We start from the raw sequence: 16,274 nt of genomic DNA, 5'->3' as shown, positions 1-16,274 counted from the left end.
CATTGAGACTTAGATTAAATACTTCCCAAGGTCACATAAGTTAGTGAGCAGCAGAACTGCAATACAAATTCAGGTGTGACTTGCCAAAAGCCAAATGTAGCCATTGACCACTAAAGCTATAATGCTGTGTACATGTCTCTTAGTGTTGTATTATATTTGTATGTTAATGTGATATCTATTTTGTAGGGATTTTTTTCCTCACCTGAAAGTTAACAACAAACCAAAAGAAGCTTTAGTTTAAATCTTATTAGGTGCCTGCAATTGGATTTGTTTTGACTTTTTGGATAAAGTTATTACTAGTAAAGCAGTGTGCCAACTTACACCATGTAATAGTCTGTGAGGTTGCATGCATGCCGTGTTGTAAGCTTCATATTAAAAGTAACATGAATTATAATTTCCATTTTATATCTAATACTTTTTGTACAGCCTGACTCAATAGTTCTTATTTTCTCAGCCATTGTAACTCAAGTTCTTCTCCTTTCTTTATACATTCTTATAACACTGAACTTCAATTATCATTCTTCCGTATCTCTTTTACAGTTATTTGTTTCATACGTAGTTGCCTATTGTACTTGTCTGTAGGCATCTTAAGGGCAGGAACGTGTATTCTTACTTTTTTGCATCTTTCTGTGGCTAATATATAGGAGGTTCTTAATTCTTTACTTGAATAAACATAATTAATTATTATGCAAAAAAATGGACTGTGCTCCAAGAAAATCTTGACTATTTCAAATTAAAAGGGAAGTTATATGTATACAATGCAGATATTTCATCACATTGAACCTGAAAAACTGTGAATCTAGAATAGAATCACGATGTAGTCTGAATGCCATAGTATCCTACATAGCATATTATAGATTTTCCATGTTTCACTTAGTCAGCAAGCATGAAAGAGACCAATCTCCAGCTCTTTCTACCCTTACTAAGAACTATCAGGGATACTAAAAGTAAGAAATTACATAATATCACAGAGGACAGGATTTTACTTATAGAACTGAATGGTTTGAACAATGAGCTGCTTAATAATAAGGTAATATTAAAACATGTACAGTTATTTTAAGGGAGGATAAAGTAATATACAGGTACTCATTTTATATTAATGTAACTAAATATGAATATGCACATGGTTTTAAAAAAGTACATAAGAGGGTATACAATTAAAAGTAAGTCTTCCTCCTATCTTAAAAACTGGCCTCTCTCCTCAAGGATAATTAACGGTGTCATGAGTATCTGTCTAGAAATAATTTTCTATACGTGAACCAGTGTGCATATTACATGAATAGAAGTGTACTGTACACTTCTTGTACCTTTTTAAAAATTTGAATGTTAAATAATGTGCAAAAGAGCATATGGAGTGTGTGTGTATGTGTGTGTGAAAGAATAAAAACCAAATACTTGTGCACCCATGACTCACCTTAAGAATACAACATTGCTAGAATATTAGAAGCTCACAGTATAGTTTCCTACTTAGAGCCCCCTCCCAAATGATTCCACAAATAATCATTTTCTTGCTTTTATTCCACGTGTATCCCTCTAAGTAATATATTATTTGGTCTTTCATGTTTTTGAGCTACATATGAAAGAATCATGTCTACTATTCTTCTGTAACTTCCTTTTGCTTTATAACATTATTTTGAGATTCATATTGATATGTGTAACTATAATTCATTTGCATTGCAGACTATTATTACTTACATACTTGGATTTTTTCCTACCATCTTGTTATGTACTTTCTATATGTCCCATTTTTTCTGTTTCTTCCCTCCCCTCCATTTTCATCTTCTTTTTGGTTGAGATTTTTTCATTTTTATTTTTGGCTTATTATTCATCTCTTTTTTCTCTACTTGTTTATAAATTATGCAGTCTATTCTTTTAGCAATTACCCTAGTTATTTTTAATCACAACAACCTTAACCATTTTAACTACAGTCATCCCCTTTCCCAACTTATATTCTTTTGTTTTGCAATTCTATTGTTCTATCTGATGCCCTCCAAAAAGTTAGGCAATTATTATTCTTGTTTTATACATTCAACATTTGTTCAGATTTACCCACATGTTTATATCTTTGCTTACCATTCCTTCTTGCATCTCAAACCTTCCAATTAGGTTCGTTTGCCTTCTTTCTGACTGCTTTTAAGACCTCCTTTTTTTTGTTTGTTAATTCCAGTATTTTCAGACTTCAGAGTCTGTTTCTGCTCATGGTGTATTAAGTCTTTTATAGTTTTTTTTTATTGTAAGTTGCCTATTTTTGTTGGAAAGTTATCTGTGGGGCTTGCATTGTTTCCGGTGGGAAATCTGCTCCGTATTTATCTCTTTTCCCGTGTTATTTAATGTGAGTTTTATTTTCTCCGACTGATTTTAAGATTTTCTCTTTATCATTGGTTTTGAGCAATTTGGTTATGATGTCCATGGTGCTTTTGGGGTTCAAGGAGATCTTTGTGGATTTATAGTTTTCATCAAATTTTTAAAATTTTTAGTCATTTATTTCTTCAAATATTTTTTCTGTTCACCTGCCACCTTTTAGGGACTCCAATTTCACCTTTACTAGGCTGCTTGAAGTTGTCTCACAGCTCATTGATGCTCTGTTTATTATTTTTGTTTATTTTGGATAGTTTATACTGTTACAAGGATACCTTCAATGCACAAATCTTTTCTTCGAGAATACTTAATCTCCTATTAATCTTTTTCATTTTACACATAGTTTTCATCTCTAGAAGTACACTTTCAATGTGTCTTATTGAAAGTGAACTTATTTTTTTGAACATCTGGAATAATTACACATGTTTTAATGTTTTTGTTACTTCTACCATAAGGGTCAGTTTTGATTAATTGATTATTTTCCTTATTATGGATTGTGTTTTCCTGCTTCTGTGCATGCCTGATCCCTTTCAAGTACTTGTCAGGATACTGATTTCCATTTGTGTCTGAGGAAACTACCTGATTGTGGGGAAAGACCATAGGAAAGGATTAGAGGAAATAGTACCCAACATTCACCCAGGGCAGGAAATAGTGTCTGTCCCCACTACCCAGGCAGAAAAACCTCTTCATTTGCAGGATATTGAGTAGAGTACTCAGGAAGGTCTTGCCTCAGTAGTAGGGACCCATTAGCCCCAGACTGAACATTGCTCTAGATCCACATAACAAATTATAAAAGCGAGACCTGAAGGGATCAGACTTAACTGCATCCCAGACCAGAGCTCAAGATTTATAGGAATACAAAAATATTCAGAACTCAACAAGGTAAACTTCACTGTATCTCTATTTTTGATCTATTACTTCTTTCATTATGAGTAAGGTTGACATCTTTGATGTGTTTATAAGTGATTTGTATTTTGTTTTTGAGTTGTTGGTCTTCTTTGTTAGGTATCTGGCTAACACAGTTGAAGAAGATGAAGAAGAATCCAAATACGAAATTTTTCCATGGGCTTTAGGGAAAAACTGGAGGAAATTGTTCCCTAATTTCTTAAAGTTAAGGGACCAACTCTGGGATAGAATTGACTATAGGGCTATTGTAAGCAGGCGATGCTGTGAGGAGGTAAGATTTTAAAATACTTTATATATGTGATATATGTCTTCTGTTCATGTAATTTTCCTTGTCTTGTTTTTTAATGTGTTTCTAACATTTTATTTTTTGTACATGTAAGGGTAGACCATTAGTGTTGATGGTTACCATGAATACAACTTGTGTATTGCAATGTTGATGTTTTAATTTTTATAACACAATAATTTTAAATTGTCATTTCTGTTTTTCAGAGCAGTCTACTTCTATAATAAGTATTTTAATTTTAGTGTGTTTCTCTTGTCTAAAAGATCACCAATATATAGGAAAAGGGTAGTGTGTACATTTCCAAATACCTTATGGTAATATTACTTGATTTGATTAATAATTTCCATTAAATAAAATATATGAAATTTCAAGTCCCCAAGTTATACCATGTGAATTGCATAGTATAAAATTTAAATAAATTTAAATATGTTTAAAAACCATACCTCATCACATAGAATACATAAAGTAGGTTTCTTTGATGTAAGATTCTATTAATATAAAGCAGAAAGACACTAAGAATTTAAAAATTGGTTATTTTATCTAATGTTCTGGTTTTCAATAAAGAAGAAAGTTAATGTTTTAAACTAAAGAAAAATGCTAGAGTAGAAATTAAATGGAAGGCAGTGATCACTGTAAGCCAGTATGAGTTCAGAAAAGTTTGGTGAGTGTCAACTAGGTAATGCTATAATTAAATGAAGTCATATCCAGTGAAATGATTGTAGGCCAAAAGAGACAGTAGATTAGTGTCAAACCTCAGGGAGAACTTTAGGGATGTGTTACAAAACTTGTCCAGAACTAACCGTGTTAATTGTATTTATTAATGAGCTAAAGATATAGCAAGTATACATATTTGTGGATTAAATTAGGAGGATTGTTGAATGTTGTGGAAAATGCAAGGATTCAGAGATAACTTAGAAAACTACAGCAGGCCAAGTCTTTATAAGATTAAATTCAATAGAAAAATATGAAAAATTAGGTGTGTAAATCCCCTCTAATTTAATGATCCTCATTAAAGAATTTAAATGATTCATTTCAATTACAGGGCATTGAAGTGTCCTGTATTTTTATTTTTTGTCACTACCTCCTCATGTCAAGATGGGTAATTTGTGTACCTGTTGCCATCCTTGGACATGATAGTCCAAGCAAAGCCTTATTTGAACATTCTGATTTTTTCCAAGTAAATGCTTCAAGCCCCATGGGACACTCAGCTAAGAACATAGAAGGCCACCAGGGGCAAGAGGCTGGATCAGGCAATGCTCACCTCACAGCAGACTGCCCACCTACTCCTAAGATACAACAGCTGGTGTTTTTTAACTGCAACAACTTTCATTTACACTATTGGAGCTGGAATTACCTCAGTTGCTGGCACGAGACTATTAAAGAGCCAGAGAATGGAGTGACTTAATGGTGTATGTGTAAAAGAATAAAATGCTTTAGACAACTATAAACCCAGTGTTTAATAGAATTTACGGAAAAGTTGTCTTTCAAGAATTTAACACTGGAGCCGGCCCAGTGGCTCAGGTGGTTAGAGCTCCATGCTCCTAACTCTGAAGGCTGCCGGTTTGATTCCCACATGGGCCAGTGGGCTCTCAACCATAAGGTTGCCAGTTCGTTTCTCGATTCCCACAAGGGATAGTGGGCAGCGCCCCCTGCAACTAAAATTGAACATGGCACCTTGAGCTGAGCTGCCGCTGAGCTGGGGCTGAGCTCCCGGATGGCTCAGTTGATTGGAGCGCGTCCTCTCAACCACAAGGTTGCCTGTTTCAACTCCTGCAAGGGATGGTGGGCTGCGCCCCCTGCAACTAGCAACGGCAACTGGACCTGGAGCTGAGCTGCGCCCTCCACAACTAAGACTGAAAGGACAACAACTTGGAATAAAGTCCTGGAAGTACACAATGTTCCCCAATAAAGTCCTGTTCCCCTTCCCCAATAAAATCTTAAAAAAAAAAAAAGAATTTAACACTGAGAACTAACAGATCTGTCCACTAATTTCAGATCTGCATATCAAATTTCCTACTCATATTTCATTACCTAGTAGATACTACAAATTTAACATGCCAAAAATGGAATTTCGGTCTCCCCACATAGACTTCCAAACCTGCTCCTCCGGCAAACTTCCATGTGTTAATAAATGGTTAACTTCATCCTTCTAGTTGTTCAGGCCAAAAAGCTGTCACCCTAGCTAGACTTTTCTTTTTCTCACATCCATATCTTTAAAAAATATCCAGCATCCTACCATTTCTCACCTCCTCCTCCACTAAATCCTACTTCGGTTGTCATCTCTTGCCTCAATTATTGCCATAACCTTCCAAAAAGTCTCTCTTGTAATCTTTCTTACCTATATAGCAACCAGAATAAATCTTTTGGAAAGTATATCAAATCATGACTCCTCTATTCAAAAGCCTGGAGGCTTCCCATTTCACACAGAGTAAAAGGCAAATCCTTATCATGGGTCTACATGGTCTGCCAACTCTCTTCTCCTCTGACTTCCATCTCTCATCCTCGCTCATTAGCCACACTGGCCTCCTTGCTGTTCATCAAACACACCAAGGGCGCTCCCACCTCAGGGTCTTTGTAATTGTCATTTCCATTATTTGGAATGCTTTTCCCCCAGATACTAGTATGTTTTACTTCCTCACTTCATTCAGGACTACTTAAATGTCACCTCAGAGAAACCTTTCCTTACCACTCTATATCAAGTAGTATCTCTATCAGTGGAATAAAATAGAAAAATCTAGAAATAAACCCTCATGTTTAGTTCAATTGAATTTTTGGCAAGGGTGCCAAGAAAATTCAATGGGGAAAGAATAGTCTTTTCAACAAATGGTACTGGGCCAACTGGATATCCACATGCAAAAGAATGCAGTTGGACCCTTACTTTAAAACATATGTAAAAACTAACTCAAAATGGATCAAAGACTTAAATGTAAGAACTAAAAATGACAAAACTTAGAAGAAAACACAGGTGTAATTCTTCATGACCTTGGGTTAGGTTTCTTAGATATGATACCAAAAGCACAAGCAACGAAAGAAAATATAAAGTGGACATCATCAAAGTTTAAAACTCTTTTCCATTAAAGGACACCATAAAAAATGTGAAGACAACCTACAAAATGGGAGAAAATATTTTGCAAATCACCTGTCTGATAAGGAACTTGTATTTTGAATACATAAAGAGGTCTTGTAACTCAATAATAAAAAGACAACCTAATTTAAAAATGTGCAATGGATCTCAATAGGCATTTCTCCAAAGAAGATATACAAATGGGCAAAAAAAAAAAATGCATAAGAGCTAAACGTCATTAGCCATAGAGAAATGCAAAATCGAAACAACAAGAATATATCACTTCACATCCACTAGGATGGCTATAATAAAACAGATAATAACAAGTGTTGGCAAGAATGTGAGAAATTCAAACCCTCATACATTTCTGTTGGGAATTTAAAATGGTGTAATTGCTTTGGAAAACAGTCTGATAGTTCCTCAAAAAGCTAAACAGAGTTCTATATGACCCAGCGATTCCACTCCTAGTTATATAGTTAAATGAAAACTATGTCCACAAAAAGTCTTGTGTACAAATGTTCACAGCAGCATTATTTATAATAGACAAAGAGTGGAAACAACCCAAATGTCCAGCAACTAATAAATGGATCAACAAAATATGATATATCCATTCAATGATATGTTACTTGGCAATTAAAAGGAATAAAGTACGAATGCATGCCACAATATGGATGAAACATAAACACGTTATGCTAAGTGAGAGAAGCCAGCCACAAAGGACCACACCTTGCATGATTCCATTTATATGAACTGTCCAGAATAGACAAATCCAAAGAGATAAAAAGATTACTGGGGCTGAGGGAGGGAGGGAGGGATGAGATGTGACTGCTTTCTTTATGGAATGATGAGAATATTCTAAAATTGACTATGATAATGGTTGTGCAATTCAGAATATACTAAAAGCTGTTAAATTGTACACTTTAAATGGATGAATTGTACGGTATTTGAGTTACATCTTAATAAAGCTGTTAACATAACAAGTACTTCCCACTATTACTCTGTATTCCTTTTTCTGGTTTTCTTCATAGCACTGAACTACCATATAACATACTCTGTTTTACCTATTTATCTTGCTAATGTCTATTTCCCCCTACTCGAATATAAATTCCAAGAAGGGAGGGTCTTTATTTTGTTCTTATTATATATGTATCTCCAGTGCCTAGAACAGTGTCTAGAATATAGTAGATACTCAGCATATATTGCTAACTGAGAGAATGAATGGAACTTAAGAGTTCCAATTATTTTTCATACTTGCTTATTCATGAAATAGGAAAAAAAACCCTTTAAAACATTTCTTTACTGAGATCACTTAGCACTGCCGAAGCTTATTGATCTGCCACTAGATTGATAGTGACAGATCGATAAGCTTACTTGAATCATGTTGGTGTATAGGAAAGGAAACTACTTAGTGAGATTTAAGTATTCATTTAACACCTAAATTATAAGACACCAAGTTCATGTTGTAGGGGATTTTAATAAAGAAGTATATCATCCTTGCCCTGAAATTTTCTGCATTAAAGTAGCAAGACATGCTTAGAAATTTAGTTAAGTATTCTATGCATTTCTTATTGAGAGCCTGGTACTGGCATAGTGCCACCCCATTTCTTTAGTCTCATACCCTAAAATTAACCAAAGTTATGATAGTAGCTGCAAACTGGTTTACAATAATCATATGCTACATTTGCATTGTACTTTGTAAATTTATAAATATTTTTATATATCTGCACAGAAATGTTTGTGAGGGTTGTAGCATTCTCATTTTGTAGCTGATGCAACCGAGGACTAACGAGATTGAGATTTACTCAAGATCTTTCATCAATTATGTGGCAGTGTCAGCACTTGACTTCACATCTGATGACTTCCCAGTGTTCTGTTTTCTCTGATACCTAGCCTCTACCTCTCATTGATTAGTTTAGAAAATGCATTTGTATCTGTTGTTATTTTATCTCAGGGATTAAATAGAATAAGTACGCTGTCCATTTTACAGATGAAGAAACTGGTGTAGAAAGGTTGCAACTTGTCCATGGTCATTCAGTTAATAAGTGGCAGGGTCAGCTAGTACTTAAATTTGCACACTTTCCATTATACACCACTGTCAGAAGAACTTATTCTCTCCTTTGAGATAATATGAATTTTGTAATTTGCCCCCTATTGTATAAACCCTGGCTGCTGCAGAGAAACTAAGAGCCAGGTTTTATCCTTAACCACATTAACTCGGTTATCCTTCGTTATTGGCATGTCTGCTTTCCCCCTTTAGCTATACTTTCCCTTTTGAGTCCTAGTTTAATGAAAATAAAGTTTTTTCATTTGCTCTTTTTGTCAGCTGCCTCAAATCCTTTTTTGGAAAGAGATAAGGTATGATTAAATTGAAAAATGTGTGTAGGGCTTTCCAAAAAAGAATAAAGACTATTTCAACCTACTTATTCTGATCTTTTCATCTTCTACAACCAGCTTACCTTTTTGGACATCAGCTCTGAGGTGGAATTTATTTAGGTTGGTGATAGCTTAGTTTCTAGATTGGTTCACAGATTATGGAGAATGCCAAATCTGATGAGAAAGAGTTAGACTCCAATTCCAGCCCCTTTATGCATCATGGAGGGTAGTAATTTTATGAAGAGGAAGCTTTATTATTGTTTGGTACTCTGGCCCAGATGACACAGTATCTTCATAGCTGATTTCTCTGTCAGCTACTACTTGATTCTGGATTAGGAATCTACAGAGCAGTGTTGTGATATATGCAATGTTTTGTTCAAAACAGAGAGGTATGTGAGAGACTTCATGCCCAGAGAGGACTTTCAGTAGAATAGTTGCATGCACCAAAAGATATAACTGAGTAATAGACACTTACATGCTAAAAATCCTAACACAGCATGGACGATAAAACAAGAAAATGTGAAAGCTGGAGTTTTTAGAAAGGTGGGCCTTATGCTGGGCATTAAAGGAAAGGTAATACTAAGACAAAGGGAGAGGACATTCCAGACATGAAATATATTCAAGTGTTGAGAAAAATAATACTGGATAAATATGGAAAGAAAAAATTCTGATATCCAACTTTCTCACCTTAAGTAGCTCTGAAGCTAGTTTTACATTGTTATAAATATGTTTATAGTTAGAGTTAAAACTTTTATTTACTTCTACCTTTTTAAAGATATGTAACTATATTACATGCCTTTGGTTGAAAAGTTTTTTGAAAGATTTAAGAAGTGGATTGTAAAAAAAGTTCAATCCTAAAATATACTTTAAAAAATTAGCATAGCTAGTATTCTTTATGCCATTATCTTGGGGGCGGCCACAGTAACCCTATTTTCTGAGGGGACTGGTCTTAATCTGGGGATTTTAAGAAGATTGTCATTTTTAACAGCAAAAGCCTGTTTTCTTTCCAAACAAAATTTTACACACAATCCCCCAAATTAGCTTCCCTTAGTCCCTCCTAGGACACCTCCAATATAGTCCATGAAACCTTAGGGCTCCTCAAAACAGTTCACTGGTCTACGCAATTAATAAGGCACCGTCTAACTCTTAAATTCTACAATTCTCATTTATTTTGGGTCACTGATAACTGCAGCTAAACATTTTTGCTTAGAAGTAGCAGAGTAAAATTCTGCTTAGAAGTTTTAGACTATCATGAGGTCAGCATGTAGGTCCGCTTCCCTAGCTTGACTTCTTAAGTGGCTATCATTTGTCAGGTGTTTACTACGAGTATGTGATAAGGATTTTACACGTATCTAACCCTCAGAACTCCTATGAAGCAGATAGTATCCCCATTTTAGATATGAAGAAATTGAGCCTCAGAAAGGTTAAGTAACTTGCCCAGTATCAAACAGCTAGCAAGTGCCAGAATAAGAAACTAAGCCTATTGTGACTTTAAAGGCAGTGTTTTATCTAACAAACCTTAGACAACAATGTCTGACATGTAGTGAGGAATCTTAAGAGCTTTATAAATAATTCTTTATCTAATCCTCACAACAACCCTCTAAAATAGACAGTAATTCTCTCCATGTAACAGATGAGAAAACTGAGGAACAGGGAGGTTAAGTAATTTAACCTGTCTTCTTACCATATCCCTTGCCATAATTGCCAATGTTTTAAGATTAGCCTAATATACATGGTTGGAAACCTCAATTAAAAGTATTATTTTCAGCCCATTATATTCCAAAGTTAATAATTATATATTGTTTGGGGCTTACTGTATTGTCTTTCCCAAACTTAGAATATTCAGAATTGAGAAAACCTGGAAGGTGACTCAGTCCTGTTTCCTATTTGAAATCATTTAAATGTGTTGTTAATTATTATCTTAAGGATCCAAGCAATGAATCACTTCTTTATTGGTGATACTGCCTGATGTTATCGGGAGATGCTTTGGTGTTTTTTTTTGACATCTGTAACTTAGATTTTTCGATCTAGTTTTATTAGAGATTGCTGTTCTTGAGTTATAATGTTTGTACTTAATTTTACTAAATTTAAAAGACTTCTTAAAATTCTAAACGAAAGCTTTCCACGATAGGTTATGGCCATTGCTCCAACCCATTATATATGGCAACGAGAACGCTCTGTGCATCACAGTGGAGCTGTCAGAAACTACAACAGAAATGAAGTGCAACTGCCCCGGGGACCTAGTGGCACACCAGTAGATTGTTCCCTCTGTGGTAAAAAAGGAAGATACGTTAGACTGGGATTGTCTTCATCATCTTCTTCATCCAGTGACACAGTAGAGGTGATGGAAACACATTCTCAGGAACCACGTAATTCATTCTTAGTGGACATAACAGTTGATCCTTCTCAAGCATATAGCAGTTCTCAAGGTACGATGTAGTGGTATGTCCGAATTAGATTTATGCAAGCTATTAATAAATCTAAGTTAGTTATTGGCCTATAGTCTGTCCTTCCTGGCTGGGATGCTACAACAATATGTGTTAAATTAATATTGAAAGTTTTCCCCTTTTCAGTTACTACCTTTTTGTCTTGTGTCACTGTTTTGTGGTAGCTTACCTAAACTTAATGTGATTTATGTTAAAGTGAAAACTTAATCACCATGGGGCTGAAGTATTTTAAGTATTAAGTATTTTAAGAGTCTGAACGATTTTCTTTGAAATGTTTATTTTATTCAAAAGAAGTTTTAAAAGGAAAATAAATTTACTTGTAATCTCATCATCTAGTTTTATCAGTGATTAACTATTGGTTTTCTTCTATACACTTTTTAAAATTGAGATATAATTGACATATAACATTGTATTAGTTTTAGGTGTACAACATAATGATTACTATAATAAGTTTAGTTAACATACATCACCACAGGTACAATTTTTTTCTTGTGATGAGAACTTTTAATATCTACTCTCTTAGCAACTTGCAAATATACAATACAGTATTGTTAACTGTAGTCATCAGGCTGTACATTACATTTCCAAGACTTATTTATCTTATAATTGGAAGTTTGTACCTTTTGCCCACCTTCATCTATTTTGCTCACCCCCCAACCCTAGCCTCTGGAAACCACCAATACGTTCTTTGTATCAATACGTTCTGTTTTGGTTTTTTTTTTTAGATTCCACATATAACACAGTTTTTGTGTTTCTCTGTCTGACTTATATCACTTAGCATAATGCCCTCAAGCTCCATTCATGTTATCTAAAATGGCAGGATTTCCTTTTTATTCATGGCTGAATGATATTCTATTATATATACATACATGCCACATTTTCTTTATCCATTTGTCTGTCAATGGACACAGATTGTTTCTGTGTCTATTTACTATTGTAAATAATACGGCGATGAATGTGGGAGTGCAGTTGTCTTTTCGAGAGAGTGATTTTGTTTCCTTCCGGTAAATTCCCAGAAGTGGGATTGCTGGATCATATGGTAGTTCTATTTTTAATTTTTTGAGAGCCTCCATACTATTTTCCATAGTGGCTGCACCAATTTACATGACCACCAACAGTGTACAAGGATTCCCTTTTCTCCACATCCTCACCAACACTTGTTATTTCTTGTCTTGTCTTTTTTTACAGTGAAAAAATTTTATATTTAGAATTAGCCAGCTGGACTCAGTGTAGATGATCCCAATCTTGTTGGCAACATCCAAAGCATTGTAGTCAGGAGCCAGGGGAACATATGCCTTCTTCTTTCCATCAGGTCCGATCAGGGTGCTGACCTTGGCCACATCAATGTCATAGAGCTTCTTCCCAGCCTGTCTGATCTGCTGCTTTTCGGCCTTGACACCCACAGTGAACACAAGTGTATGTTGTCTTCTATCTTCTTCATGGCTGACTCGGTAGTTAGGGGAACTTATTGATGGCACAGTGGTCGAGCTTGTTTCTCCTGGGGGTTCTCTTCCGAGGGTACTTGGGCTGCCTTTTGAGCCGCAGTGTCTTGGCCCTTCGGAAGGTGGGTGATCTGTGGGTCTTCTTTTTACGGTGGTTGTGGATGCCTTTCAGCACTGCTGTCTTTGCCTTGGAAGCCTTTGCTTTGGCTTCAGCTTTGGGAGGGGTGGGGCTTCCTTCTTTCCTTTCAGTGCCATCTTCATGAAAAGAATTTCTTATCTTTTTAATAATAATCATTTAACAGGTGTGAGATATCCCATTGTTGGTTTGAGTTGTATTTCCCTGATAATTAGTGATGTTGAATCACTCTTCATGTATCTGCTGTCCGTTTGTATGTCTTCTTTGGAAAAATGTTCATTTCCTCTGCCCATTTTTTAATTGGATTTTTTTTCTATTGAGAGTTATATGAGTTCTTTTATATATTTTGGATATTAACCCCTTATCAGATAGATATATGATTTGAAAGTATTTTCCCCCATTCCATAGGTTGCCTTTTCACTTTGCTGAAGGTTTCCTTTGCTGTTACAGAAGCTTTTAAGTTTGATGCCCCACTGTTTATTTTTGCTTTTTTTGTCTTTGCTTTTGGTGTCAAATCCAAAAAAAAAAAAAAAAAAAAAAAATGCCAACAAGACCTATGACAAGGAGCTTACCTCATTTTTTTCTAGGAGTTCTATGGTTTCAGGTCTTACATTCAAGTCTTTAATCCGTTTCGTTGATTTTTGTGTGTGATGTTAAGGTAGTGGTCCAGTTTCATTCTTTTGCATATTGCTGTCCAGTGCTTCCAACACCATTATCCTTTCCCAATTGTACATATATTGACTCCTTTGTTATAAATTGGCCATAGATATGTGAGTTTATTTCTGTTCTCTCTAGTCTGTTCCATTGATCTGTTTGTTTTTATGCCAATACCATACTGTTTTGATTACTATAGCTTTGGATACTATAAACTTTTTCTATTTAAAAAAAAATTAGAACCATACTATACTTAGGCCTGGTTTTCTTCACTTATCATAAAGAATTTACCCGTGTTATTTAGTCTTTGAAGACCTGATTTTAAATCATGACATGCTATAAGTACCATAATTTGTTTGCAGTATTTCATTTTTGTTGGGATCTAAGTGGCTTTGAACAGTAGTACCTTATATCAATTAGAAAATAATCATATGAACTGGAAGTACTTTTAGTCAATCACACCACAATTTTTATTTAAATTATATTTATTAATACAGAGGTATAGTATTTCTCTGATATTTCTCAATTTAAAACAGAACCAGAATAATATTCTACTAGCAGTGAAATCCTTTTTACTTCTTATAAAGCCTTTCTTCCAATTTTTCACCCTTCTGAAGATAGGACTGACAGATTTCTTATGGCTCTTTCTAACACTATGAAACCCACTTTATTTCAGAATTTCACCTATTTATTTTTACCACATCCTTATGAGATTAACAGTGGCCACTGAAGTTTTTTTTAAAGAGAAACTAGACTCTTAAGACTCTTGAAGATCTTGCCTCATTGTTCCATTCCCTGGCCCTAATAATCACTAAACAAATTTGACTGACAACGTATGGAGTCTATTCCCTTACAACACCTCCAAGCATAATTTTTATTGGTTCACTCATATTTGAAGGTAAATAGGGTCTACCATAGGCTGAATAAGAATTGCCTTTTAGCATCCCTCCCCTTTCCTAGCTCCTTTTATCTACTCTTTGATCCTTATAATAAGTATATTTACAAGGTTTTTAAAATGTTCCCAGCAATGTGTTAAGCATTTCACATTATAATCTTATTTAATATTCACAGCCAACTCTAAGGTAAATACTATTATCTCCACTTTGCAGATAAGGAAACTGAGGCTTAGAAAGGTTAAATAATTTGCCTAAGGTGGTGGAGTGAACTCAGGTCTGACTCTAGACTATATATAGCCTCAATTCCTAACTATTGTGCTCTACTGACCCCTTTGATGAAATCCTGCCTTTGGTGGTGTAAATAAGCTGCCACACAAGTCTTCCAGCAGACTACTAAGGATTAAGGAGGTGGGGAAAGAATTAAGAACCGAGTCCCTGATGAAAATTATATGGAGTGAATTGGGAGAGAGTATCAACCACAATTTGAATAGATATTTACAGAAAGCAGAACAGAAGGTTTATATTTTATTCAGACTAGCTTCTGTAGATATCAAGAGTAGTAACAGTATATATTTTATGCTTTGATATCTCAACAGGAAATCAGAATGCACCAAGGGAGTAAGGGGCTCTGCCATTCAGCTTGCTTTGGGAAAACAAAAACAAAACAAAAAACAGATCTTTGAGGGATTGTGCAGGAAAAGTGTGGCACTTGATTTCGGGGAGTTGCAGATGGAACTGTGCTTTCATCCTGTCACTGTCTGAAAGCCCTGAAGCCCTGGTTTAGGATATAAGGTTCAATACAGGAAGGAACAAGTATTTACTCATTTACTGTTTTATTCAGAGTGTGAACCCAAGGTTAAATAAGACATTCTGTTTCAGGATGACAGAGGGTAGGCAATACAAAGAAAAATTATTGATCATACACTTGGCCAGTAAACATTTACATTCATTTTCTGTCAGTAGGCTTAACAAGGGAGTGAGCTATTTGGGGGAAGGAGAGAGGGCGATTTAAGGGTAACACAATGTTATCAGGAACAGTGGTGAGTCACTGCCTCAGCTGCTGCTGATTCCCCGCAGTGACCTCTGCTGGCAAAATTTTCTTCCTCCCATGCACATAAGGTGTTTGGAATCCCCTAACAGTTTGTGGTTGCAGAACACTCAATTCAGCATTCTCCAGGAGAGACACAAAGAACTGAGGCTCTGCTCCCGACTTTTAGGCTAAAACTTAGCAATAGATGGTTATCAATGCTTCCATCTTTCTTTCAAACACAAGCAAGCAACTTCAAAAAATAAGTTTTACCTAAACATGTTTATGACATTTATTAAGAACAAAATATTTTTCATTTTGACAAGGTTGGGGGGAGGTCATGAGCATTCTTTGCAGATTGATATACATCACAATCAGCAGTCATGTGCTAGGCATTTTATAAAGGTAGTCTCATTTAACACCTCACTTCCCCCCACCATAAATCTTGAAGTGACCTTATGACACTCATTTTACTGATGAAGAAAACTCAGAAGTCTTAGTTGCAAGGTAAAACAACAGCAACAACAAAAACAAGATGGGAACCCAGTTCTATCTGAATACACTGCACATTTTTATACTAACTGAACTAGTTGACCCTTGAACGTAGCTTTGAATTGCATGGATCCACTTATATACGGATTTTTTTCCCCATAAATACAATAAATGTATTTTCCTTACGATTTCCTTA

General features: G+C 35.2%; 1 protein-coding gene across 1 annotated transcript in view; it reads left to right on the top strand.

Moving 5' to 3' along the window:
* Nucleotides 1–16,274, top strand: part of SPDYA (speedy/RINGO cell cycle regulator family member A) — a 28,096-nt gene that overhangs the window by 8,474 nt on the left and 3,348 nt on the right. Inside the window, exons 6-7 of the mRNA XM_033125471.1 lie at nt 3,364–3,535; nt 11,116–11,413. Coding sequence (XP_032981362.1) covers nt 3,364–3,535; nt 11,116–11,413 — 470 coding nt within the window. The remainder of the gene's footprint in view (nt 1–3,363; nt 3,536–11,115; nt 11,414–16,274) is intronic.

The sequence above is a fragment of the Rhinolophus ferrumequinum genome, chromosome 13 (genome assembly GCF_004115265.2).
Source record: "Rhinolophus ferrumequinum isolate MPI-CBG mRhiFer1 chromosome 13, mRhiFer1_v1.p, whole genome shotgun sequence".
Classification (NCBI taxonomy): domain Eukaryota; kingdom Metazoa; phylum Chordata; class Mammalia; order Chiroptera; family Rhinolophidae; genus Rhinolophus; species Rhinolophus ferrumequinum.
The sequence above is the reverse complement of the archived record's forward strand: the minus strand, read 5'-3'. Positions and strand labels throughout refer to the sequence as shown.